Raw genomic sequence first — 24,428 nt, forward strand, 5'->3', positions numbered from 1 at the left:
GCCCCCACGTCCTGGCCAGTCCACGTTCCCCTGAGGTAAGACTCCTTCCCCACTATCTGACCATCAAAGAGTTAATGGCACTGACCTAATCCCAGACTTTGCATAGCTTTTACCACTTTTTTGTTCAATTAATTATTGCAATATCAATAGATCTTTAATTTTCTCATCAGTGCATAATGGGAATAAGTCTCAATTCCACAATATAATTAATTAGTTATGAGTGTGCAAGCACAAGGTCCTACTCAAAGTCCCACTGGGACAGACACCGGGCGGCTGCCCCCCAGGCAGCCCGTGACAGCAAACAGTTGTCCTCCGGGGAGCTGAAGGACACGCGGCCCCTCCTGGCCTGACACAGGAGATGCCCAGCCCCACACGGCCAGAGCCTGGGGGCTGAAGAGATCTTCGGGAAGCACCTCGCATGCCAATGCCCAAGGGGCCCCTGGACACAGAGAGGCAGCAGCTCCGCACTCGGGGGGTCCTGCCCCAGGGGCTCGATGGGGACGATCACAGAGACAGGACCCAGACTGATGGAAGTAATGTGTGCTAGCCGAGTCATGTGGATCTAGGACATGCCAAGCCCAGTGCTGGGTTCTGGTGACATGGTGCAGTCTGTGCAGCAATGACCCCGCTTGGCAGAGCTCGGGGGACTCTAAGAGCATCACTCAGCTTTGAAGACCTAGTGAGGAATAGGGCCAGCATCCCGGGCAGGAGGAACAGGTGCACAAGGCCTAGAGACAGGAGGCCCCTGTGGTCCAGGGGTCAGCGGCCGGTTTCCAGATCCCAGAGGGAGCATCCGGGGCCCACACAAAGCAAAGAGGGCTACGGAGGGCCCAGACGTGTTCCCCCAGCCAGCCCCGGCCACTGCGAGCCTCGGGGGCCAGCCCAAGGTCAGCCAGGCAGGGTACCTGACACACTTCTACTTCCGGGGGGGAAGGGTGGGGGGGAAGCCCCCAGAGCTGCTGTCAGAGGAGGGACCCCAGGGGAACCTCCCTCTGAAGGACCTGGCTCAACCCCTCTTGGACGGCTTCTGCCAGTCCGCATGGGTGAGACGGCCAACGGCGGGGGGCCCGAGCCGGGGAGCCCCCAGGAGGGGACGCAGTCCGCGCGAGCCCCAGGACCTCGGTGCCAGCCCCGGGCCCCCTCGTCTCAGAGGCCCACCAGGAGCACGTGCTCCGCGCCCCTCACCCCCCAGCAAGCAGAGCCTCCCGGTGCCTGGCATGGGGCTAGTTGCTGCCCGTGCCTAAACCATCTCTCCGAGGGATGACAGCCCGGTCACAGCCCAGGTAGCTCGAGAACACAAGGGCAACCTGCCCCCAGGCACGACGACGACAGGGGCTGTGCGGGGATCAGACCCTGACAGTGGATGAGCAGGGGTCATGGCCTCCCGCAGCGCCTCGCCCACGCTCACAGCCCGCACACACCCAGGGGCCCCCGCTGCTAGGGTACACGCCGTGTTTCTCCCGGCACAGGCAGGACACGGCGGACCGGAGCTCGCTGGGGCAGGTGTCGGCTGGGGGAGGACGGGCCAGGGGCCGGGAATACACACAGGAAGCCTGAGGCTCAGCCGCCCCCCACCCAAACTCGGCTCTCTGCACACGGCCCCTGCGACCAGGTGCCATGGGGCTCGGCTCCTCCCCGCAGCCTGCGAGCCCGGCCACACCAGCCCCCGGCCACACCGGCCCCCGGCCAGACAGGGAACCTGACAGAGGGAATGGGGCGGCCACGGGAGGCACTAAGGCTGGGGGAGCCGTGGCCGCGCTGCGAGCTGAAGGCCTCCCGGCACGTCGCAGAAATAGCCTCTGAGCTACACTGTCGCTGCCCATTTGCAGATGGGGAAACCAAGGCACGGAGGTGAGAATCACCTGCAAAGTGGGGAGATACTCACTAGTGGGTGTAGGGTTCCCAGGCCTGTCCTCACTGCCCCAGCAGGGCCCAGGCACCAGGCGGAGCAGGGCCCGATCCCCTGGGGTGTCTGATGCAGGCTTCCAGGCCGCACTGCTGCCCCTTCCACGCACGCACACCCACATGCACAACACACACACATGCACACACACACATGCATGCACACGTGCACAAACATGATCACATGCACACACGTCTGCACATGCACACATGTACACGCACATATGCATGCACATACATGCTCACATACACACGTACACACATGCACCCACATGCACATATGCATACGTGTGCATGCACATGCACTCACATGCACATATGCATAGGTGTGCACATTCATGCACACATGCTCCCATGCATGCACATGTATGCGCACGCACATGCATGCACACACCCACATGCACCTATGCAAATGTGCACATGCATGCACACATGCACACACGCGTGCACATGCACACAATGCACACGCACCCACATGCATATATGCATAGGTGTGCACACACATAAACACCTGCACGCACTTGTATACACACACACGCACGCATGCACACATGTGCATGCACACACAGCTCCTCCGTTCCTCTCCATGTCTCTGTTCCCAAACGGAGGCATAACTAGGGAGCACTGGGCAGTGATGCCAGGGCAGACACTCTCTCTAAAGAAACCCCATTCCCCACAGCACCCCTTCCCCAGCCCCAGCCCCCAGGACACAGCAACACATGGGAATGCCCAGCAATGTCAGCAATCCCGTCATCGCCCCCAACTGCAGCACGGGGTCCCTGGGAGGGGCAGGCTCTTCTTCCAGGGCCCACCTGGTCTCTGTCCAAGGCGGGCCCAGGGAGCAGCAGGGCCCAGGCTGCCCCCAGCCCCCCGGGAGGCCCAGGTACACGCCGCAGAGCAAGAACTAGCGTCTGGCAGAGACACGGGATTTGATGCAGGAGCCCTGACTTCTCTGGCTGCTACAGATTAAACGGGGATCATGTCCCCCATCCAGGAGCCGGATTCACTGCAGCTTAAGACCTGCGCCTCCGAACCATTATGCTAAGCAGCTCAGCGGTGGAGGGGGGGGGGGGCTGCACTCGGCCTCGTCCATCATCCTGGCAGCAGGAGCACAGCGGCCTGGCCACCTCATTCCAGGGGAGGGGGGCGGGAGGAGCACCTTGCCCTCTCCCGGATGGACGGACAGACAGCAGGAGGGCGGCCCGGGCTCCCTCTATGTCCCACGGCCCGGAGGCGCCGCCCCAGTGAGCGGCTGTGATTCAAGACACCATTTCTGAGAGCCAGAGCTGCGCTGTACTCGAATATCCTCAGAGATGTAAATTATGTGGGTTGAGCTAATGAGCTATATATGTATCTTTCATCCCCTAATTAACTGTGGTTTAATGAATTTCTCAGCGCATTGCTGCCAGAATAGCCTTGAAGCCCAAAAGATTTTTCCCCTCCATTTCAGGTAAATATTTAAACACCCCAAATTAAAGAGAGCACCCGGGCCCAAAATTGGAGGTTTGATGCTACCCAGGGTAATTAGACCCCTGTCTCATTGATTCAGCATTTTCATCTCTTCCTTTCTCTTCCAGAAGCAATGGCGGGTCCCTCGGGCGCTAGGAACGCGGCCTGGTACAGCCCCAGGGGCCCGTGTCCATTCTCCTCCCCCAGAAGCTCCTCTCCCGGGTTCTGGGCAGCTGACTCCACCCGGGGGGAGGGAGCCGGAGACACGACCCCCCTCCCCATCCTGGGTGGGCTGGCACGGAAATCCTCAGGGCAGGGAGGCTGTGACCGGCCTAGTGTCCTGGGAGGCGAGGATGCAGCCCACCCAGAGGCGCACATCCCAGCACGCACTCCTCCCCCAGACACTCGACTGTTCCCAAGGCTCATTATCATTATTATCAGAGCTCCTATCGTCATTAGCCTCACTCCACGACTTAGAGCCAGCATGTATCAGACATTTAAGGCACTAGAGTCTGGGGACCAGGCCGCCCAGAACCACCCCCCGCCCAGGCCTCTCTGCCTTGGGCTCAGGGCCAGCTGGGGAAGCAGAGGATGCTCTGCCCTCACCTCTTCCCTGGCCTGGCCACCTCCTGCCCTCCTCTGACCACAGCGACTCAGGCAAAGCCACAGGCCCCTGGGAACCAGCCCCATGGCCCACCTGGGCTCCCCGAGGGCTGCTGTAGGCATCCCTCCTCATGCCATGGCCGCCCCGGTGCCAGGGACAGTGTCTGAGAGCCAAGAGACGCCCAGGCAGGGGCTGGGCTCCAACCACCAGAAGAAACAGGCAAGGGAGTTCCCGTAGACGGCTCGGCCGCCTCTCACTGCCCCAAACCCAGCCACGCCCATGGCCAGCTCCCAAGCAGAGCAGTGTGACCCAGAAGGAACGGAGGGTTGGTCTGGCCACACAGGGCCACGGAGCTGAGGCTCCCCTCACTGACACCTCCACTGTAGCCCCCTGGCCCTGCCTCCCCCAGACTCGTTCCCCCCCCCAAGGGTGCTACTGCCCAGGGTCCTCCAGAGCCCTTCCCACCTGGGCATCCTGCACAAGGGACCCCTGCGTCTTCCTGACACCCTCTGAAAGCATGGGTGTCACCACAGTCCCTCTCCACAGCCACACCCCACCCAGGGCCTCCCCACCCCCCAGCGCAGGCCCCTGCCCGCCCCTCCAGCCCGTCCAGCTCAGAGCCTTCACTGGTAACCACTGTGATGAGTCCACCTATGCCGAGCCCTTGGGCAGTTCACCGGGCCGTGGCAGCCTCGGTCACCCCACAAGGGCCCAAGGGTGACTGAAGGCCCCTCTGCACAGATGAGGAAAGGGCTCCCCTCCCCACTTGCAGACAGGACCATCTACCTTAGAGTCCCGTACAGGGCACTGTGCCTGGCACACTGTCTATCGGCTTCATTAGACACCCGCCAGTGGGAGGATGGCAGACACACGGACAGGCAGATGGACAGATGAATGGATGATGGATTCGTGGATGAATGCACAGATGGACAGACGGATGGACAGACGGGTGGGGGGAAGGATGTAAGAACAGAGGGACGGGGATCCCTGGGTGGTGCAGCGGTTTGGCACCTGCCTTTGGCCCAGGGCGTGATCCTGGAGACCCGGGATCAAATCCCACGTCAGGCTCCCGTTGCATGGAGCCTGCTTCTCCCTCTGCCTCTCTCTCTCTCTCTCTGTGACTATCATAAATAAAAAAAAAAAAAAAAAAAAGAACAGAGGGACGGATGGACAGATAAACTCTCAAACTAATCAGTGATCTCCCCAAAAGGTTCGGAAGACCGGCCCCGGGGCTCCAATAGAGGGCCAGGACTGGCAGGTCTGCCGCCTAAGGGTTTCTCCAAAGTGGGGGGGGGGGGGGGGGCTAGGGTGCGGGGTTGAGAAGCGGAAGGGACAGAGGCGCATGGGAGCCAGGCACACCAGGCAGCACGGAGAGCCGCCGCCCGGGTCCAGGAGGCACCAAGGGCACAGAGCCATGAGCTAGACGGATGGGATGGGGCAGAGGCTGGGAGGCCCCCAGGCCCTAGGACGCATGGGTGCCACACGCACCCCTCTCCAGGGTCCAAGCGCTCGGGCAGCCCAGCACAGCGGGCTGGGGTGAGGGTGACGGCCCGGGCAGAGCCGGAGCTCCCCAACAAGCATGCCAAGAGGCCCCGGCCTTTGTGCCTCTGTCTCCACCCGTTTTCTGGAGTCCAGGAAATGTAGACTTTCCATCCTGGCCTGTGAAACTCCTTCCCCAAAAACCCAGGCGCAAAGCTCAGAGGCAGCACGGAAAGGGCAGCCTCTACCAGCAAGCAATCACCTTCACCCATGATCAGCGCCCCCCACCAGCGGGAGGGGGCGCGGAGGAGGGGAGGACAGGACACACACCGCCGCCCCCCTCCCCCGAGGGTGCTGACCCCCAGTACCCGCCCCTCTCCGCGGAAGGAAGCAGGACCCCAGGGGGCTGACGCCACGCTGACCTTGGTGCAGAGCAGCACACGGGCCCCGAAAACCCTCCCAGCCCCGAACGCTTTCCCCTTCCGATGAGCAGAGGGCCCCACACCCTGTTGTCCCTACTCCTCAGAGACGGAGGGTTCCTGCGGTACCCCCTCCTGACACAGGACCTGGGCACTGGGGCGACGACTGGGAGGCAGGACAGGACCCACCCTGGCCACCACAGGCCAGCGGGCTGTCCCCAGTCCCACCTTCACGACTCCCCACGAGCTGCGTCAGCCCTTCCCCTGCAGCCCCCACCTCCCCCTGCAGCCCCCACACACACCTGACTGCACTCCCCCTCAACCCCAGACCACAGGTCCAACAGTTACCCCTCCCCGAGGGCCGTGCCCACCTCCCAGGCTCCTCTCCCACCCTGCACCCCCATCTGTCCTCCACTGACCCTGACTCACCTCCACCCGTCCCCCCCCTCCCCTGCCACGAGCAGAGAGGCGTCCTAGGCGGGGGCGCCTGGGGCTCCTTGCCCTTGACCACTGCCCCATCTGGCCAACGCCTCTTTTCATTTCAGATGCAGGGCACTGCCCCCCCCCTGAGGAAACCTCCAATCCCACCCAGTCATGGGGCCTCCAGGTCCCCTCACACAAGTTTACTTGTACGTCTGTCCCTGCACAACAGACTCTTCCAGTCCTCAGTTACAGAGGCCCATCATCGTTTGAGGAGTGGATGCACCTACGGATAACTGGATGGACAGACGGATGGATGGACGGATGACAGAGAATGGATGGATGGTGGATGGACAGACGGATGGATGGAGAGACGGGATGGATGGACAGATGGATAACGGATGGACAGACGGATGGATAGATGGATGATGGATAGACGGATGGACAGACGGATGGGAAGATGATGGACAGATGAACAGACGGATGGATGGATAGATGGATGGACAGATGGATGGACAGATGCATGGATGGACGGATAGATGGATGGACAGACAGACAGAAGGGAATGATCGCACAAGATGGACGAACTGTTCCACTAAGGATGCCACATGAAGAAGCCGCAAAGGCAGGAGTCAACACGGACGTTGTCTCCAGAGCAGCCCCAGCACAGGGAGAACTGGCACATTTGCTCTGTCCGCGGCGTTCAGGCAGCTCTGTGTAGAGGCTCAGGGCTGGACGAGGCAACCTCTCCAGCAGCACCTCAACAGTGAGCTCCCCCGTCCCACGACCTGCCAGCAGCCCCTTCACTTCCAGTTACTTTCTCAGCGCACAGGCCCTCTAGGAGGGTGGCATGCGGAGGCCGCAGCATCAGGGGGTCTTCGTGGGCCAAGGGAGATGCTTCCAGTAAGTGGCAGGGTGCCGACCCAGCTCACACAGGTATGCTGCACCTCAGTTTCCCAAAGGGATGCTCAGCAGGCGCGTCTAGGGCCCTTTTAAAATTCTTTGTGTCTATACGTAACGTGACAAAATCACAACCAACCACGCACGGTCTCGGGGCTGCCGCCAACTCCTGCACCTGCAGTTCACAGGCCCCTCATCTCCACCAGGAGCTGGTGCTGTCAGGCCTTGAAGGCCCTTCATGGGCCATCACCCAGCTCTTCCTGCAAAATCCTAGATGTGTGACTTTCTGTGCAACGCCCTGTAACAGCAGGCCCCAGATGGGAGGCCTGCGGGTCTGGAGTCAGGGGCGGGCACTGCCCCCCAAACCTACTCAATCCATGACCCGGAAGGGCACCACAGGAGGGCCTCCTCCAGAGGCCTCACGCTTTGGAATTTGCCTGCCATCAGGATCAGAGCCGGGGAAGGTGGCGGCCACAGGGAACAGGCCCTCGATTACCCAGCTGCCTCTGCGGTCACTCAGCAGTATCACCAGGCACCAGGGAGCGCGAACACCTCCCACCCACCTGCGCATGCAGGTGACAGCTCAGGGCCAGGCACCTGCGGAGGTTTCTCGAGGCCCAGCTGGGCCAAGGGCTGCGCAGGAAAGCCCCATGAGCCAAACCTCCTGCAGGAACGTCCTGACGGGCCTTTCATGTCCTAAAGCAGGTGCCTCCAGCAACACCTTGGGCAGCATGTGCCTGTTGGGCACTGCTTCATGTCATCTCCACCGCCACTCGGGGGCATGAGGGTCAGTGTCCCTGTTTTATGCGTGGGGAAACAGAGGCTGTGTGCTGACCCCCAGGAGCCCCGTGACTAAGCAGCAGAGCCCGGTGCAGAATCCGGGCCCTACTGAGCCCCAAGCCCGCTGGGGCTGTCCCCTGGTCCCACAGACCTCTGAAGCAATGATGGGCCTACGGGGAGGCAGACACTGGACTTGGTCCACCAAGACGTTTGCCATCATGCCCAACCCGGAGGATCTGCCTCCAGCTCCGGGCTGCCCACAGCTGTCACGTCCACTCAGACCCTGGGCACCCTGGACTCCCCCGGGCACCTCCCATGCCTCAGCTTCCCCCCGCCCCAGCACTCCCGGTCCCCTCCCTCCTCATAACACCGAGCCCACTGCGCCTTGATCACCGACGGGGCCGTGCGAATGGATCGGGAGGGTGCAAGATAAAAGGGATGAACGAACGGATATATGTGGTTTGGCACCAACTCACTCTGCTGCGTGCATTCTTCGTGAGTCCAGGAACAGAGACGAGACGAGGCTTCCCCTAACAGGCTGCAGCCAAAGGCTTCCATTTTCCCAGGCCCGAGACGCTCGCCTGTATGAGCCATGGGGCAGCCGAGGGACACCGTCTGACGCCCACCGTGCACACAGGTGGAGGGGGCATCTGCACAGTCCGTGCTCCCTGGAAATAACGGCGCGTCTCCGGGCGCCTCCAGCCACATGCCAGACGCTGGCGCACAGTCTGAGTTACCTCCACGACGATTTCACGCTGAATTTGCTGAGTCTCCGAGCAGAGTCATAAACGTAAAGGAGGCGCGTTTCTCTGGGCCTTCACCGCATCTTTCATCCAGAGAAGAAGCAGTGATAATATTTGTAATATGTTTACTGACAGGACCAGGGGCTCTGTGCAGATAACTCTTTTATGACACAAAGTACTTAACTAAGATGGAAAATGGCATTACTCATGTTAAATTCAAAAATGAGCATTTTGTCCCAGATTGCTAGAAACCCAGTAAATGTCATTAGCGATCCGAGGTTACAACGCAATCCGCAAAGGGTTACTCTCTGGTAATTACATCTCCTGTAGCTATAGAAACACAGGACGGGAGGCTGAGCCGGCTGGCAGCTCAGTTCCCCCCCCCCCCCAGAACGGCTCATCTGCACGTTGTCGTCTCCAAAGACCAGGCTCCAAGTCATGCATCCCAGCAGCCTGCTCTTGGGGGAACTGTTTTCCCCATGGGCACCAGGACCGGGCTGCTGCGATCCTCCACTGGAAACGAATGACCCAAGACAGAGCCGAGGAAGGATGCTCGTCCTGTGGCTTCCGCACGGGAATGTGCCTCCAGAACGGGTGCTGGGAAGTCATGCGGCGGGCCTTCCTCCCCGCTGGCCTGGCCGAGGCAAATGCATTATTTACGGGCAGCGTTCTGTGGTGCGAAGCACTTCACCACGCAGGAGCCCACACTGCCGGCTCCGGCTCCGGCTCCAGGCTCCCGGCCCTCGCAGCCCTCCCTCCAAGACCAGGGAACAAGCCCCTCCCCGCAGAGCAGCCTCGGAGCTCCCGGCTGCTCACACCCACCAGGTGCAGGCAGCACCTGAAGGCTCTGGGAACCGGGAGGATGCGCAGCAGGCCCGGGGGCTGGGGGGCACTTCCGGAAGCCTCAGGGGCAGTGAAACTGGTGGAAGGAGCCTGTTAGCCAGCAAGATGGGCCAGCATGTCCCTGTGTCACCTGGACTGCCCCCGCCTTCCCTCATGTCTATGACAAGCACCACCTTCCCTCATCTCGTGTGCGTGACCAGCGACGGCTTCCCCAACACCTGGCGGCCTGGTACCGTCCCTCTCCGGCCCCACACAAAGCCCCCAGCTTTCCCTGTCACCCATGAACACGAACACACTCTGCTGTCACCTGTCACAGCACAAGCCCCCTGGGCTTCCTACCCCTTCGGCAGAAAGCCATCCTCATTCCCGGATACCAGCCACACCCTCTTCCACACGCGTGTCAGCCGGCACCTGGGGGTGTGACAGCAAGCCCCTCTGTCACCCCCGGGAGAGGAGACGCCGGGCCTGTCCTCATCACCTGCAAAGGACCAGGGTTTTCCCCAGTCATCTTCCTCTGGGCCAGCGGGTCTCAAAACGTGGTCCTCGGGCCGACAGCATTAGCGTCTCCTGGGAACTTGTCAGAACTCAACATCTTCCAAGTTCTCAGGCCCCACCCAAACCTAATGAGTCAGAAACTTTGGAGGGGGGGCCCTGAAATTTGTGCTTTTTAGCAAGATTTCCAGGTGATTCTCATGCAACCACAGTGACTGCTCTTTAAGTTCACCTGGGGAGGGGGCACCTGGGCGGCTCAGTGGGGTGAGCATCTCCCTTCAGCTCAGGCCATGATCTGGGGTCCTGGGATTCAGCCCCACATGAGGCTCCCTGCCCGGCGGGGCGTCTGCTTCTCCCTCTGCCCCTCCCCCTTGCGTGCTCTCTCGCTGTCTAATAAATAAATAAAATCTTTTTTTAAAAAAATCACCTGGGGAGCTTTCAAAAACCCTGAGACTCAGATTGCACTCCCCAGACTGCAGGGGCCCTGGTGTCCCCGACTGTGCAAGTTCCCATGTGGCTCTCTGTGCAGCTAGGGCGGAGAGCCACACAGCCAGCCCCAGGAAGCACAAGCTCTGGCCCGGAAGCGGGTCTAGCATGGCAGCTAGGGCCCAGCAAGCTTCCACCCCATGCCTGACACTGGCCATCACCTGTCTGATGTCCAACAGCTGCCTCGAGGCCACAATAATGCCCAGGGGACCAGAGAACCTGGCAGCAGACCTGCCCAGACCCACATGTGCCACCCCCCCAACAGGTGTCCCTGAGCTGCCGGGGACCCCGCAGCCGTGCCTGCAGAAGTGCTGCTCATCACCCAACTGACGGCCGGCTGCAGTAACGGGAAAGCGTCTAGGACCCAGATTAAGGGATGGCCCCCAGGGCAGGCCGCCTGAGGGAGCCCATGTGACAAGTCCTGCCGAGGCTGGGACCCTGAAACCCAAGACCCGGCCCGTCCTCAGTAGCCAGCATCTCTCCTTTATGCTCCCCGCCGTATCTCCAGCCCCACCTGAACGTCACCCCACGGTGACCCCTGCCCTCTTCCCTTGTCACCCACGAACACAAACTTGATTGAGAAAGGCCCGGAAGAAAACAAGCCAAAATGCAACCCCAACTGGTCAAAGTGGACGTGGGCTTTTCTTCTTTTCTTTCATTTTCAAAGATCCTGTCCTATAATTCTTATGTTACACTTATACTCTAAAATTAATAATTAAAACAAATCTTCCCTATACGTCAGGGCCTAGGTCAATGGCGCACACCTTCCCTGGCCTCTGCACCCTTGGGATGCCTTGGCTGAGCTCCCAACATCTGTGTGCACACCTGGCTGAGCTTGGAGCACCCACGGCTTAGGGGCCCTCCTCCTCCGGCCATCACCAGCTCCCTTACCCCACGGCCAGCCTCAGGCCTCAGAGGAATCCCACACGGCCCCCAGGAGCCCTGGGGTACCTCAGCACTGTCTCCGTAAGAAGATAACCTGGCCCTCTCGGGCAGAGGCCCTGGCTGTGGCAGCTAGGGACATCAGGCCCATCTTACTCACCTGTGCTGGGCGGGGTCGGCAGGTACACAGGTAACTCGAGGGGACTTCCAGGGCCCTCGCCTCGGCTGCTCAGCCCAGCACAGACTCCTTCTCCGTTCTCTGCACCCCACGTACCCACCCCTGGAGCACCACACAGCCGGCCCCAGGATGCACACAACAGTCAGTCACCAGAGCTCCTGGACAAACAGGATCATTCAGACCACAGCCCTGCCTCCCCTTGAAGCAAGCCTGGAACAGAAATGCCCAAGTCCTCATAAGTTACCGCCCCCGGGTGTGTCTGCTGTCTTGCTTAGGACAGCCCTCGGCAGAGGGGCAATTCCACAGACACCCACCAAACCTCTCTCCCTCCTGGGGGCTCGACCGGCTGTGCTTCCCTCTCTCATCTGGCCAAGGCAGGGGCTCTACTCCCACAGCATTTAATCTGCAAAAGTTAAATGTGTCATCACATGCCCACGACTATAATTAAACTCACCCTATTGGCAAGAGAATCTACAGGTGATGACAAAGAAGCCCTGTCTCCACTCCAGGGACGCAGCTCCCTAACAAGCATCTCATTCACAGAATCGGGGGTGGGGGGGCGTCGATGGGGAACTGCATGGAGATTAGGTCGCACTTCTGTAGGAGCAGGTGCAGTCACTGGCCGACTGGGCAGTCGGCTTCTCTAGCGGCACCTCCCGGTTCACCCTGGCATGTTCCCCATGAAGCGAGCCCCCGGGGACTCCCCCACCCCGGGCTGCCCTAACCCCTGGGTTCCTGCTTGGCTTCAGCCACCCGGAGGCACCAGCAGGCAGAGAGCTGAGCTGGGCCCAGACTGGCAACAGCTGTGGGTCCACTTAAGGACGCAGCTTCCCCCTACCCGCTGCATCCTCCTCAGAGGCTCAGCAACACGGCCCTTCCCCCGCCCCTCCGGCCCACAGGGAAGGCTGGTCCCCTATCCCAGATCGGTTCCTCTTCATCAACTGTTGTGGCCCTTAGGGATGTGTAATCTGCTTCTTGCCCAACACTGGCTGATTCACGTGGAGACTCGGCACCTTCAGGCTAAAGCCTAAACAGCTGGGTTTCAGCAAAGTATTCCAGAACCTTCTCCAAGGTGGGCTGGGTGCCAGTCACCATTAGGTGGACTCGGGGATTAACCAGGTCCAAAGCAGGACGATTCACAACAACCAGCAAAATGTCCCTAGGGATGCCTGCTGGCCCTGTCCTCAGGTCTGTCCATTCAACTTTTAAGAGGGATTTGATAAAGGATAGTGACAGCTACTGACCCCGAATGGCAGTGTTGGGATCCAGAAAGATCACCAGACATCAGCGTAGAGCTGAGCTCCACTCTGTGCTCAAATTCAATAGAGGCAGCGGTACCCTGGGAAAGGCTTGGAGGGGACAACCAGGCCAGGGTGCAGGACACAGGCACGCATCACCGAGTGTGGGAGGAGCCCAGAGAAAAGCCTGGCAAGCAGCCAGCCAAGTGAGAAGGTGACATGAGAGCCAGCTCCAGACACCTAAAGGGATTATCTCCAAGAAGATAAAGAACAGGGGAGCGGTGCCAAGGACTCTCTCCCTCTGATCCAATTAAAGTCCTCTGCAGCCACTAAAAAAAAGAGCACCAGCAGCACCAACAGTCACACGCAGAACACGGGCCCAGCCTCAAACCACAAGCTTCCTACCGCCAGCCAGGGTTCGGGGTGGGGCCTTACTCCAGGCCTCCAAGCTAGCGTCCAACCCCAAGGAGGCCCCTGAATCCCTCGGCAAAGCAGGAAGGAACAACAGAGAGAACGCAAAGATGAACAAATAGGTAAAGGAAGTAAAATGTCTTTAGTCCCATAAAAAATAAATAAATAAAAGAAAGCAAACAGTACAATTCCAGAGGAATGGCCAACTTGAAAATAGATTCCGGCATAGAGCGTAAGAAGACTTTGGGAAAATGCTACCAGTTGTTTTCAAAGAGAACAAGAAACGCATCAATTGAATAACAGGGGTTAAAACAAAATTAATATCTCTATACAAATCGGTGGGTGCCAGGCGGGAGGTCCGGAAGGGGAGTGGGAGAAATAGAGGAGATTAAGGGTACAAACTTTCAGGTGTAAAATATAAATAAATAAATAAATAAATAAATAAATAAATAAGCAAGCAAGCAAGCCACGAAGATGAAAAGTACAGCACAGGGAATACAGTCAATAATATCGTAATAATGACTGGTGATGGATGGGGACTACACTCACGGTGGTGAGCACTGAGCAATGTGCAGAATGACTGACTCAAATGCTGTACACCTGAAACTAATGGGACACTGCATGTTAACTGCACCCCAATAAACCTCTACATCAGTATAATCTCCATGCCCCGAATAAGACTGCTGTTGGAAACAGTAAAAAGCAGAAATGACATTGCCAGACCCATGCCAGGAACACACACACACACAAAGAAATTTGCGACAATTAGTATTAGTAGTGTATTAGTCAGTTTAAGCTAAGATGTGCTGTGACGATAAGCAAGCCCAAGGTCTCAGGGGCCGACACGTTAGCTGCAGGTGGGCCACAGCTCTTGGTCTGAGGAAGCAGCCCCAGCGCTCCTGGCCGAAGGGAAACCAAACACGCCAGAACCGTGCGACGGCTCTCAGGGCTCCATCCAGGAGAGGCCTAAGGCACGCTCGCCCCCGCATCACCGGCCGAGCAAGTCAGATGGGCGGGGACGACACCATCAGAGCAGCCTGTGCAGCTCCCCCCTGAGAGCCACACTGAATATTTTGAACAATAAGGCAGCCCAGCATGTCCAGCCAGGACACAGAATCAGCGAGTAGAAGCTTTGTTTCGTAGGAAAGGTGATAAATATAAGAGAAAATGCTGGAAGAACCCAAAGGTAGGGGCTCTGATTCCCCAAGACACAAGAAACAGACTGAAGCTATAGGCCCCAGTCTACTGGAAGAGTTCCCAGAGCTGAACAAAGAACCCATATTAGAAATCAGGAGGACACAACCCGCCTAAGGAAACGCTGATGCACTGAAAGGAATGCTAAGTTTCATGACTGAATAAATGTTTAAATCTCAAAGAAAAAGAGAAAGAGGTATCCTGATGAGGGACATGGTGCACTTGTGGGCTTCAGAGAGGCACGTGCTGACAGGGGAAGTGCGTCCCACGTCCTTCACGGCCATGGCTTCAAAGCCTGGAGAGAACCCGTAAGAACATGGGATGTGCCTCCTTTAATGAGCTCAGCCCCTGCAGATGGGCGGACGGCCCAGGCCACCCCGGAGACATAAAGACCAGAATGGCTGCTCTCAGACCCTAGAAGCGTTGTTCTCTCCTCTCACCCATAAATCTGGATCTGCCCACGTTCACCAAGGACACTCTAGGGCTCATCCTTCCTCAGGTGCGTCTGTAAACTATTTGCATGCAGAAAACAAGACATCTCTGAAATATTGAAAATGATGAACTCACATAAATGCATAGAAATAAAAACATGAATATATAATTATAAAGAAAAACATGAGAAGCATGGGGACCACCACCATGCGGGTGAAATCATCTTCAAATCAGAGAAAAAGTTAATTACTTCAAATGTAATCCAGCTGAGAGCCCTCCTTCCCCCCTGCCCCCTGGGGAATCACATCCCTAAGAGCTCACGTCTGCGTGGGGGCACAGATGGGAGCAGGGGGTGGACCAGAGACAGAGATGGAGGCAGAGGGAAGAGGAAGGAGAAGGATGGAAAGAATCCAGTAAAGGAAAGGGAGCAAGTGAAGCAGGCCGGTTAGAGGTGGTGCCCTGACCTCCGTCCAGAGCAGACGGTGAGCAAGAAGGTCCCTAGAGCACCTGGGGGGCTCAGCAGTGGAGCATCTGCCTTCAGCCCAGGGTGTGGTCCTGGAGACCCGGGATCAAGTCCCTGCAGGAAGCCTGGTTCTCCCTCTGCCTGTGTCTGCCTCTCTCTCTCTGTCTCTCATTAATAAATAGATAAAATCAAAAAATAAATCAATAAATAGATAAAATCTTAAAAAGAAGGAGGAGGAGGAGGAGGAGGAGAAGAAGAGGAAGAAGAAGAAGAAGAAGAAGAAGAAGAAGTAGTAGTAGTAGTAGTAGTAGTAGCAGTAGTAGTAGTAATAATAAAAGTGGTAGTTGTTGTTGTTCCCTGGAGCCAAGCAGTAGGGCCCTCCCAGGGGAAAGAAGAGGAAGAAAAAGAAGAATAGTAGTAGTAGTAGTAATAGTAGTAGTAGTAGAAGTAGTTGTTCCCTGGAGCCAAGCAGTAGGGCCCTCCCAGGGGACATGGCCGTGGGAGGCCCCCGACCACCAGGCTCCTGGAGAAGCTGGCCAACACAGGACTTCCCCATACGAGTCCCTCCTGGGGGAGCAGTTGAAAACCCAGGCAGTGGTTTCTCCCAGTGAATTAACCTGCTGGCATGTATTCAACCAAAATCAGTCTCTCCTGAGCTTCTGTGAGTCACCCCCACCTAACCCTTAGACACCCATGAGTCTGCACCCCTCAACCCCACAGCCTGTGGGGCGGCCCAGGCAACAACCACCCTCCTCCCCAGTGCCCCGTTCTCCATTCTACCTTCCACGGGGAAATTCAAGCATGGCCTGTGTGACCTCGAAGCACTGACAACGTGCCAGGCTCGAAGCTCCACGCTGTGGAGACAACTTCATGACAATCCTCCCAGCATCTCTTACAGTCAGCGGGTACCAGTATCATCCTCATCTTAGAAATGAAGGAAGCAAGGCTCAGGGAAGTTAGGTGACTCTCCCAAGGTCACAGAGCAAGTGACAGGGCTAGATTTAGAAGCCAGGTGGGGTCTGAGCGACCCGCAGGTGCCCCGCTGCCTTCCTCGTGGGCGCTGCTTAAACGGTCCCTTCAGCGCACTTCAGCCTGGACCCCAGCAAGGTCCCCGGGAGCTCACGATCCCAGCGGGGACACAGACACAGTGAAATGAAGCATGCCATAAGCAGGTGACATCACGGCAGGCCCAAGGCAAGGCCGGAGAGGCCGTGTTCAAGGAGCTGGGCCCGAGGAATAAGCGAGTGAGGGGAGGTGGGCACAGCACCTCCAGAAAATGGAAAATCACCAGTCAGCCCCGCTTCCCCAGAGCCCGCTCGGGAGTGTGATAACCATGATAACAGACACGGACAGTGATGGAAGGCGAGCTCCCAGGGGAGGCCCCGCGGCCAGACTCCACAATTACCAGCCGCTCGCCAGCAGCTCTGGAGCTGACAAGACAGACAGTTCCCTCGCCTGCGATGCAGGAAATGTTTTGTGTTTTCTGCTTCGGCTTTAATTCTGAGCTAAACAAAGACCTGGCAGGTGGGAGATGGAGTGCTGCCTGGGGAGCCCATCCATGCCTCCCAAACAGGGTTCCAAAACCAGCAGAACAGCTGGGGCTGCAGGGGACATCACTGTCATCCTTGGAAGGGCCCATCCCGGGACCTCCCGGCCCACTCCCTGGGGATGGGAACACGCGGCCACCTCGGGCAAGCCCCACAAGGGTCCAGGCTCTGTTCGTGGAGGCTTCCTCCTCACACCGTGGGAGGTGGTACGAGTATTATCCCAATTTTGTGGATGAGGAGACAGGCTCACCTGGATCGTGTGACTCTGCAGCATCACAGACAGAGCCAAGTTGCAAGTCACCCTGTGAGAGCCCAGAGCTCCAGGTGGTAGGGCCTGCAGGAGCCCAGGAAACACGCAGGTCAGACAGGGCCTGCCAGCATGGGAAGGGGGTAGGGTTCGAAACTGGCCACAGATGGTCCCACGCCATGGCAAGGATTAGGTGTGAAAACACTAGCACCAAGCCTGGCACCAGAGAAGTGCTCAGTAACTGCCACTACCCCAAAGGCTGAAGGCCCCATGAGGGCAGCGACCTCATCTGCTCTGCCCCCCTGGGATGCCAGGGCCTCAAGGGTGCCTGGTGGCCCTGCCAGGAGATGCTCAGCAACTAGGGATCTGGGCCCCACGGATGCTCTGTGGTTCTGCGACAGGCTCCACACTCCAGACCCAAGCCCAGAACATTTTCAGAACTTTCCTTTTCCAAGCTCTTGGCTTGATCAGTCGGACATTCTGGTGTCGCAGGTGAGGAGTGAGCGGGGAAGAGGCATGACGAAGGAGGCAGGAGGCAGAGCAAGTTGCAGACAGCACACCGCCCCAAAGGCCAGACCCCGCCACGGGCAACCCAAATTCAAGGGCCCTGGGCAGGTGCACAGAAGCAGCATCCAGGGGACATATGTGTCTGGGCAGCACCAGCACACCAGCCAGCCCTGCTCCCCAGTCCGACCCCCAGGAAGCACAACACAGCCGCCCCGCTCACCATCACGTCTCCAGAGACCAGCCCGGGACCTAGTCCAGAGTAGGCATTTCATCAATATTTGTTACAGAAATCACTGCTCAAGGAGCGTACTGGGTGCAGGGCACTGCTCCAGGAGCTTCACTCTTCATAACCAGGCTCCTTGGGCAAAGTGGAAGCATTATTCCAGGGTTGCCAGGTGGCAAAAGGGAGGCTCAGAGGGGAAGAAGCCATTTGCCTAGAGTTAACACCGCCAGGGGGTGATGGCAGCGAGTCGGCCTCGGCCTATGCTCCTTCCACTGCCACACGTGCCTCCTAGGGCGAGGATGGACGAGAAAGGGGCTCTTTTGGAACAGAGAGAGTATTTACTCTCCCCGAGCAGCTTCTCTGAGCCCTGTGCCTACTGAGCCCAGGGCAGCCGGGGCAGCAGCTCCAAATCTGCCAAAATTTAGCTCAGGCCAGAGCCAAGTCTCCCCTGAAATCCTGGTCCCACCCTACCAGGAGCCTGCCAGGCATTGGGCCACCCCTGGGGAGCCAGGAGGGGGCCCAGCCGCCCTGAGGATCTTGGGTCCTTCAGCCCAGGCCCCTGGTCCAGGCCCGGGTCAGGGTTCAGCAGCACCCGGACTCCAGAGTCCCCCACACCTCTCCTCTGCTTGGGCATCAGGCTCCAGGGGCATGGGCGGGGCCTGGGCTGGAGCGGGCGTGGTCTGGTCGGACTGGGCGGGGCCTAGGCTTGAGTGGGCGTGGCCTGGCCTGCGGTGGGCGTGGCTTAGGCGTAGCCCCGCCCACCGCTCCGCCCCCAAGGTTAAAGACCCTGCTGTCCTGTCCGCGCTCTCTAACCCGCGCCCCGGGGAGGGGCCCCGGAGCTCCCAGGAGTTAGAGACCCCGCCCAGGTGCTCGGCTGGGGCGCCCTCGCGCCCCGGGGCCCGCCCCCGCCCCCGCCCCCGCCCGGCAGGAAGCGCCCCGCGTTCCCAGGCCCCGCCGCCCCTCCCCCGGCGAGCGGAGCCCGAGCATAGGCCGCGTTTGTGGGAAGCCGGGCTCCGCGCGCGGAGAGGGAGTCGATTTATTCTGGAGAAAACATCTTTGTTCTGCGAGTGAAGGGGAGCCCTTTGCAACAATTTAATGCTCTGTTCGCGGGCCCGGGGGCGGGGCGGCAGCGCGAGGCTCGGTCCTCGAGGCGGAGCCGCACATAATGAGGCTTCTCACTGCCGCTCCCCGCCGTCCTGCCAAAAGCCAGGACGGTTATTTATCCATGAATCTGACATTACACCCCCTGCATCTGATCTGCTTAAATAAATTTGGTGGGTGGGGTGTGCGCCTGGCGGAGAGACCCGCGCGTCCCATTTCCGACGCGCCGACGCGTGCGCCCGAGCCTCGCCAGCTCGCCTTACCCTCCAGGGGCTCTGCGGGGCGCGCGGCCGCACCCGACCCGGACCCCGACCCGGACCCCGACCCTCTCCCGGCCCTGCATGGACCCGGACCCGAACCCTTCTCCTAGCCCCACCCGGATCCGAACCCGAACCCCTCTCCCAGCCCCTCCCGAACCCGGACCCTCTCCCGGCCCCACCCAGACATGAACCCCTCTCCAGGCCCCACCCGGACCCTGACCCTCTCCCCACCCCACCCGGACCTGAACCCCTCTCCCCACCCCACCCGGACCCTGACCCTCTCCTGGCCTGCCCTGACCTGAACCCCTCTCCCCGCCCCACCCCAACTCAAACCCTTCTCCCAGCCCCACCCGGACCCACCCAAACCCTTCTCTCGGCCGCACCCGGACCTGAACCCCTCTCCCGCCTCCACACCACCCGGACCCGAACCCCTCTCCCCACCCCACCCGGACCTGGACCGTCTCCTGGCTGGTGGACCCAGAGACAAGCCACCTCCTTCCACCACCATCTACATACAGGTGGTTAGGGAAGAGGGAGGACACCTCAAACCCGGACCCCCACTGTCTGGGCTGGAATCCCGGCTGTGCCACTCAGGAGCTGGGTGACCTTGAAATATCACCACCTTCTGTGCCTCAGTTTCACCACCTCCTACTTAGGGCTATTGTGAGCAATGAAAGAGTTAATATGTATTTAATGTGCTTAGAACAGTGCCTGGCACATGGTTGTTGTTGCATAAAAATTAGTTTAAAATATAGATAATGTTTAAAATCCACAATAAGTGTTTGTAAGCAGGGCTTTGGAGAGGAGCCACAGCTCTGGGTCCTAAATGTGACAAAGGGGGTAGGGCACTGGTCTGTTGCCCCCCCACCCCGCTCCACCCACTTCACTCAGTTGAGGGTGGTCATGGTAGGAGGGTCATGGAATAGCTCATTCCAGCAAAGGGTCCCACTGCTTGAACGTGTCTGAAATCCCTTTTTCTGCCCCACAGCTTGCGTTTTACAGAGGAGCAAACTGAAAGTCAGAGAGGGGAAGGGACTCGTCCAGCATTCAGCAAGTTCACAGCAGAACTGGAAGGAGAATCCAGGGCTTCTATCCCCCAGGTCCAGCTCTTGGTTCTGGGCTTTTTGATTCGGTTTTGTTTCCCTACAGCAGGAGACCTCCTGCCCACTCACCCCATTTTCAGTGAGGAGCTCAGCAGCCTCTCTACCTAGCACCCGGTCAGGACCACCCATCACGATGCCCAGCTGGGCACCCTCCTCTCCCCTCCCAGCAGCTGCAGCACCACCACCCCCCCCACCCCCCCCCCCGCCCAGGAGCTGAGAACCTAACCTACGGCAGGTAAAACCCTGAGACCCTCAGACTTTAACACCCCACACCCCGGGGGACTGGCCACCCCTGCGCATGTATCCTTCATTTCTCATTTCATCTTCTGCTTCTCTGCAGCATCTCCTTGGCCCAGAAATTGCTGGAATTTCCTACATGTCCTCTCTAGATCTTGTCTGCCCCTTGGCACCCTGTACCTTCATCCCCAGGGCTGAATCTGTGCCCTGCCCTACAGGCTGGAACCCAGCACTAGGTGACACCTGGGGCCTGCTGCGCCCACCCGGCCACCACGTCCACCAGAGCCTTGGATGCGGCACTGGCCCGCACGCACCCAGCCTGAGCTCACCGCACCCGTCTGGGGCTCTCCCCAGCCAGGCCCAGCCCCGAACACCTCCCAGAGGGCCGGGAGTTCCACCTGGAGAAGGATGCTTCCACAGTCTTCTTGCCCGGGAGAGGCAGCCCAAGGCCCCACGCAGACTGCTGAGGCGAGTGGAGAGCGAAGCGGTGAGTCTGTAACCAGGGAGGAGCTCTGTCCCACGCAGGAGCCAGGAGCCGCTCTGCCCAGGCAGCTGCAGGCCCAGCCCCTGCCTCCTTCCGAGCAACAAAGAGGCAGGCATGCGGGCAGACAGACGCCCACCACAGAGACCTCCCACTCGATTGCTGTGTCACTATCTGCCCCCTCCTCCTGGCCCCACAGAGGGGGAGGCCCCTCCGACCTGTCGCCAACTGTACCCTTTGCCAACCAGAAGCTCCCAGAGGAGAACGGCTGCCTCCGAACCTCCAGGAAACCCTCTAACCATTGCCATCTGCTCCTGAGGCCTGCCGAGACCCGAACCAGCCCAGCCCTTTCCTTCCTAGACAACTCGGAGAACATCAAAGTGCTGGAGGCAAGAAGAAAGTCCCCGGGCCACCCGCTGGGGGCAGACTGGGGCAGACTGGGGCCCCTCAGCAGTCCAGGCAGGCTCCTGCTCCTGACACCCCTGCCCTGAGCGCAGTCTCATCTTAAATAACCCTCCTCACTAGCCCCCTGCTTTACCTCCCTGGCTGCTCTCTCTCTTTTGACTCCTGTCCACCCTGCAGCTCACGGGCACCCCGATCAGTGCTGCTCCCAGGAAAGTGATCTGAATCCTGAGTCGCAGCGGTTTCTGACCACTTCAGCTGGCCCCGGCCCCTGATACCCCGTGCCAGGCACTGTGCCAAGCGCTCTGCAGTCTCAGGCTCGGCTGGAGAACACGCCTCCCGTCTTACAGGGGAGGACACAGGCCAACCCCCAGGCATAATGCTTCTAAGTGGCCCAGCCTGAATTTAAACCCAGATGTGTGTGAATCCAGAGCCCCAAGCCTTCCCAGCAGGCGGCAGGGGCTAGCCCGCCCACACAGCTGTTCTTCCCCATGAATGAAATCAGACACGGAGTCTCACTCCCACAGCCACGCAGGATGGAGGAGAGCTGGGCCCTGCAGGCCGTGTGTCCTGGGCGTTCTGACTGGGGGTCTGGCTTCCTTCAGGGCTGCTAAGACTCACCTGTCATTGGCAGCGCGAATGGAAATCAGCATTTTACAGCAATAAAAGGCTGCTCCTGGTTAGACATCAAACGAATCCATCTTCTCTGACAGTTAATTTTCATTTTGCAACTTTCCCTGGTGACAATGGCAGGTAACGACCCTGGGCATCTGCAAAGTCGCGGAGCAGCAGCCCAGCCGCCCACACCCCTGGCTCCTGGCTGCCCTGGTTCAGCACCCCCCATCCTTCTGTGCCTGCTGATCAATAGCCCCTTGACCCCCGCTCCCCAGACCGAGCCCACAGAGACACCCCTCTGCCCAGGGGTGTCTGACGCATCACAGGGCGTCAAGCCTGAGCCACCCTCCCTGGGACACTGCAGAGCTCAGACATGAAGCCACCGGAACAGGCGCTGATGGCTCCCTCATCCTCACTGATCTGCACCCCCACCTCCATCATCACACACACCCCAACATGCCTCTGGCCCCAGCACCTGCCACCAACCCTCAAGGCACAGCACCAACGATGCTCTCGGGAAGTCCCCCAAGCACCCCCTTCTCCGTCCCCAGGCCCAACTGCAGAGCACTCCCATACCTGGCACCCCTGACCACCTCCAATGTCATCATCAACCCCAACACCATGTCTGACCCCCAAATGCACCTCACAGATTCCCAGCACTCCCACACAGCTGGGGAGCCCCTGAGTCCCACCCAAGGCTTCCCCCATCTGTACGTGGGGGGGGCAGAGGCAGATGAGATGGAGCCTTCCCCAGAGGAAGGCCCTCTGCCCACTCTCCCGACCCCGATCTCTGCTGGGCCGTCGGCTCAGCTCAGAGTCACCAGGTGCAGTTCGCCACAGCCAACTCTGCACCTGCTAAGAGAAAGGACAGCAAGGCCAGCCCGGCCCTGGACTGGGGCTCACTGGGGGGCCCCAAAGCCAAACGCAGCAGCCTGGCTCAGGAAACCCCCCCCCAAGGACTCCCCTGCACCCTAGGACTCACAGCCACGAGGAAGCTTAAGTTCATGGGAGGGTCTTCCAGTGACCCTCACCCCCTTTCCTGCAGGGCTATGGCACCCAGGGCTGCACCCTGCTCCAGCCCTCCACCTCCCCAAATGCTTCTCTCCTAGTCCCACCCTCCCCAGAGCCCCTGACCCCAAGAACAACACTACCATGTAGTGAGTGCTCCCATGTGCACAGCACGGTGCCCGCCAGGCTGTCTGTCCATCTCGGGGCCAGGCCAGCCTCACATCACTGCATGGACTCCAGCCCCGGAGCAGTGCCTGGCATGCGGGGAGAGCAAGAAGCATCTATTGAATAAATGAACAGAGGCCTTGGGACCTGTGCTCCTGTGAAATCCCCCTGCCACCCCGCAAGCTAGGTACTGATTAGAGGAAACAGAGCAGACGAGGCCTAATTCCCACAGCCCTCAACCGGCAGAGGCACAGACACAGGGCGCTCCCAGTCCAGGGCCTCTGCTCAGCGCTGACCCCCAGACAGCCCCATGCAACAGGGACGACGCCTTAGGGCAGCTCGGCCCAGCCCTGCCCTGTGCGGCCGGAGCGGAGCAGGACAGAGCACAGCTCCAGGCTCCAGGCTCCAGGCACAGGAGGACCCATTTCCTCCTGACTCCAAACCACAACTCCAGGAAGTGCAGGCAGCAGCCCCTGCATCTCCCTGGCAACCCAGGAGCTTTTGTTCTTGAAGAATGGAGCTGATTCATCCCCCCAAAGGGTGAACAGCAGGGGCTGCCAGCAGCAGCAGAGCAGGGTCTAGACCCCATGCAGCCAGGAGCGGCCCAGGCCCAGCTGATGCCCCCGGGGAGCCCCCACGCCCCAGCTGGGCTCCAAAGCAGCATTCCCAGTGCTGTCCACACCGCTGGCCAGAACCCCACACCAGGGATCCACAGGGCGAGCCCCACTGCTGGCCCTCCCACTGCTCGGCCTCTTGCTCTCCACCACACTCCCATAGGACCCGGTGGCTCCAAACATCCGGCCCTGTGGCCCTCACCCAACACCACGCCCTCTGCTCTGTACCTCTGCACCCCAGTCCCTCAGCCCGCAAAGCCCCTTCTTTTCTCATCCCTTGCTGGAGACCTCTCATCCTTGAACCAGAGGCTCCGATGTGGCCCCTGCCCCGCCCTCAGTAATTCCCCCTTTAAGCAAAATGTGTCACGGCTGCCATGTACCCCACAGCACCATCTCTCCCAGAGGCCTCCCTTTCTTGGGGCTGCGCCATCCCTCCACTGGATGGTGAGCCCCTGGAGGCAGGGAGCAGGGCCCTTCTCCACCAAGCGGTTCTAGCCCCAGAAGGGGGTGGGGGAGCACCCATAGGAGCTCCCAGGAAGTCATCACTGGGGGGACAGCACAGAGCGTCCCCCGTGGACTGTTACAGTCTGTTACTTGGTCAAG

At 59.5% G+C, this 24,428-nt stretch overlaps 1 protein-coding gene across 12 annotated transcripts in view; it reads right to left on the reverse strand.

Annotated features, from left to right (window-relative positions):
- Nucleotides 1–24,428, reverse strand: part of GRID1 (glutamate ionotropic receptor delta type subunit 1) — a 638,811-nt gene that overhangs the window by 535,703 nt on the left and 78,680 nt on the right. For 2 of the 12 annotated variants that reach the window (XM_072756408.1, XM_072756409.1), the window contains exon 1: nt 20,939–21,275. The exons of 6 other annotated variants lie outside the window; for them this stretch is intronic. In XM_072756408.1, coding sequence (XP_072612509.1) covers nt 20,939–21,140 — 202 coding nt within the window. In that variant the 5' untranslated portion in view covers nt 21,141–21,275. Of the gene's footprint in view, nt 1–8,429; nt 9,442–20,938; nt 21,837–24,428 lie in introns of those variants that run through there. 4 more of the 12 variants (XM_072756404.1, XM_072756399.1, XM_072756398.1 and 1 more) reach the window with 4 other exon arrangements.

The sequence above is a fragment of the Vulpes vulpes genome, chromosome 4 (genome assembly GCF_048418805.1).
Source record: "Vulpes vulpes isolate BD-2025 chromosome 4, VulVul3, whole genome shotgun sequence".
In the NCBI taxonomy this organism is placed as follows: domain Eukaryota; kingdom Metazoa; phylum Chordata; class Mammalia; order Carnivora; family Canidae; genus Vulpes; species Vulpes vulpes.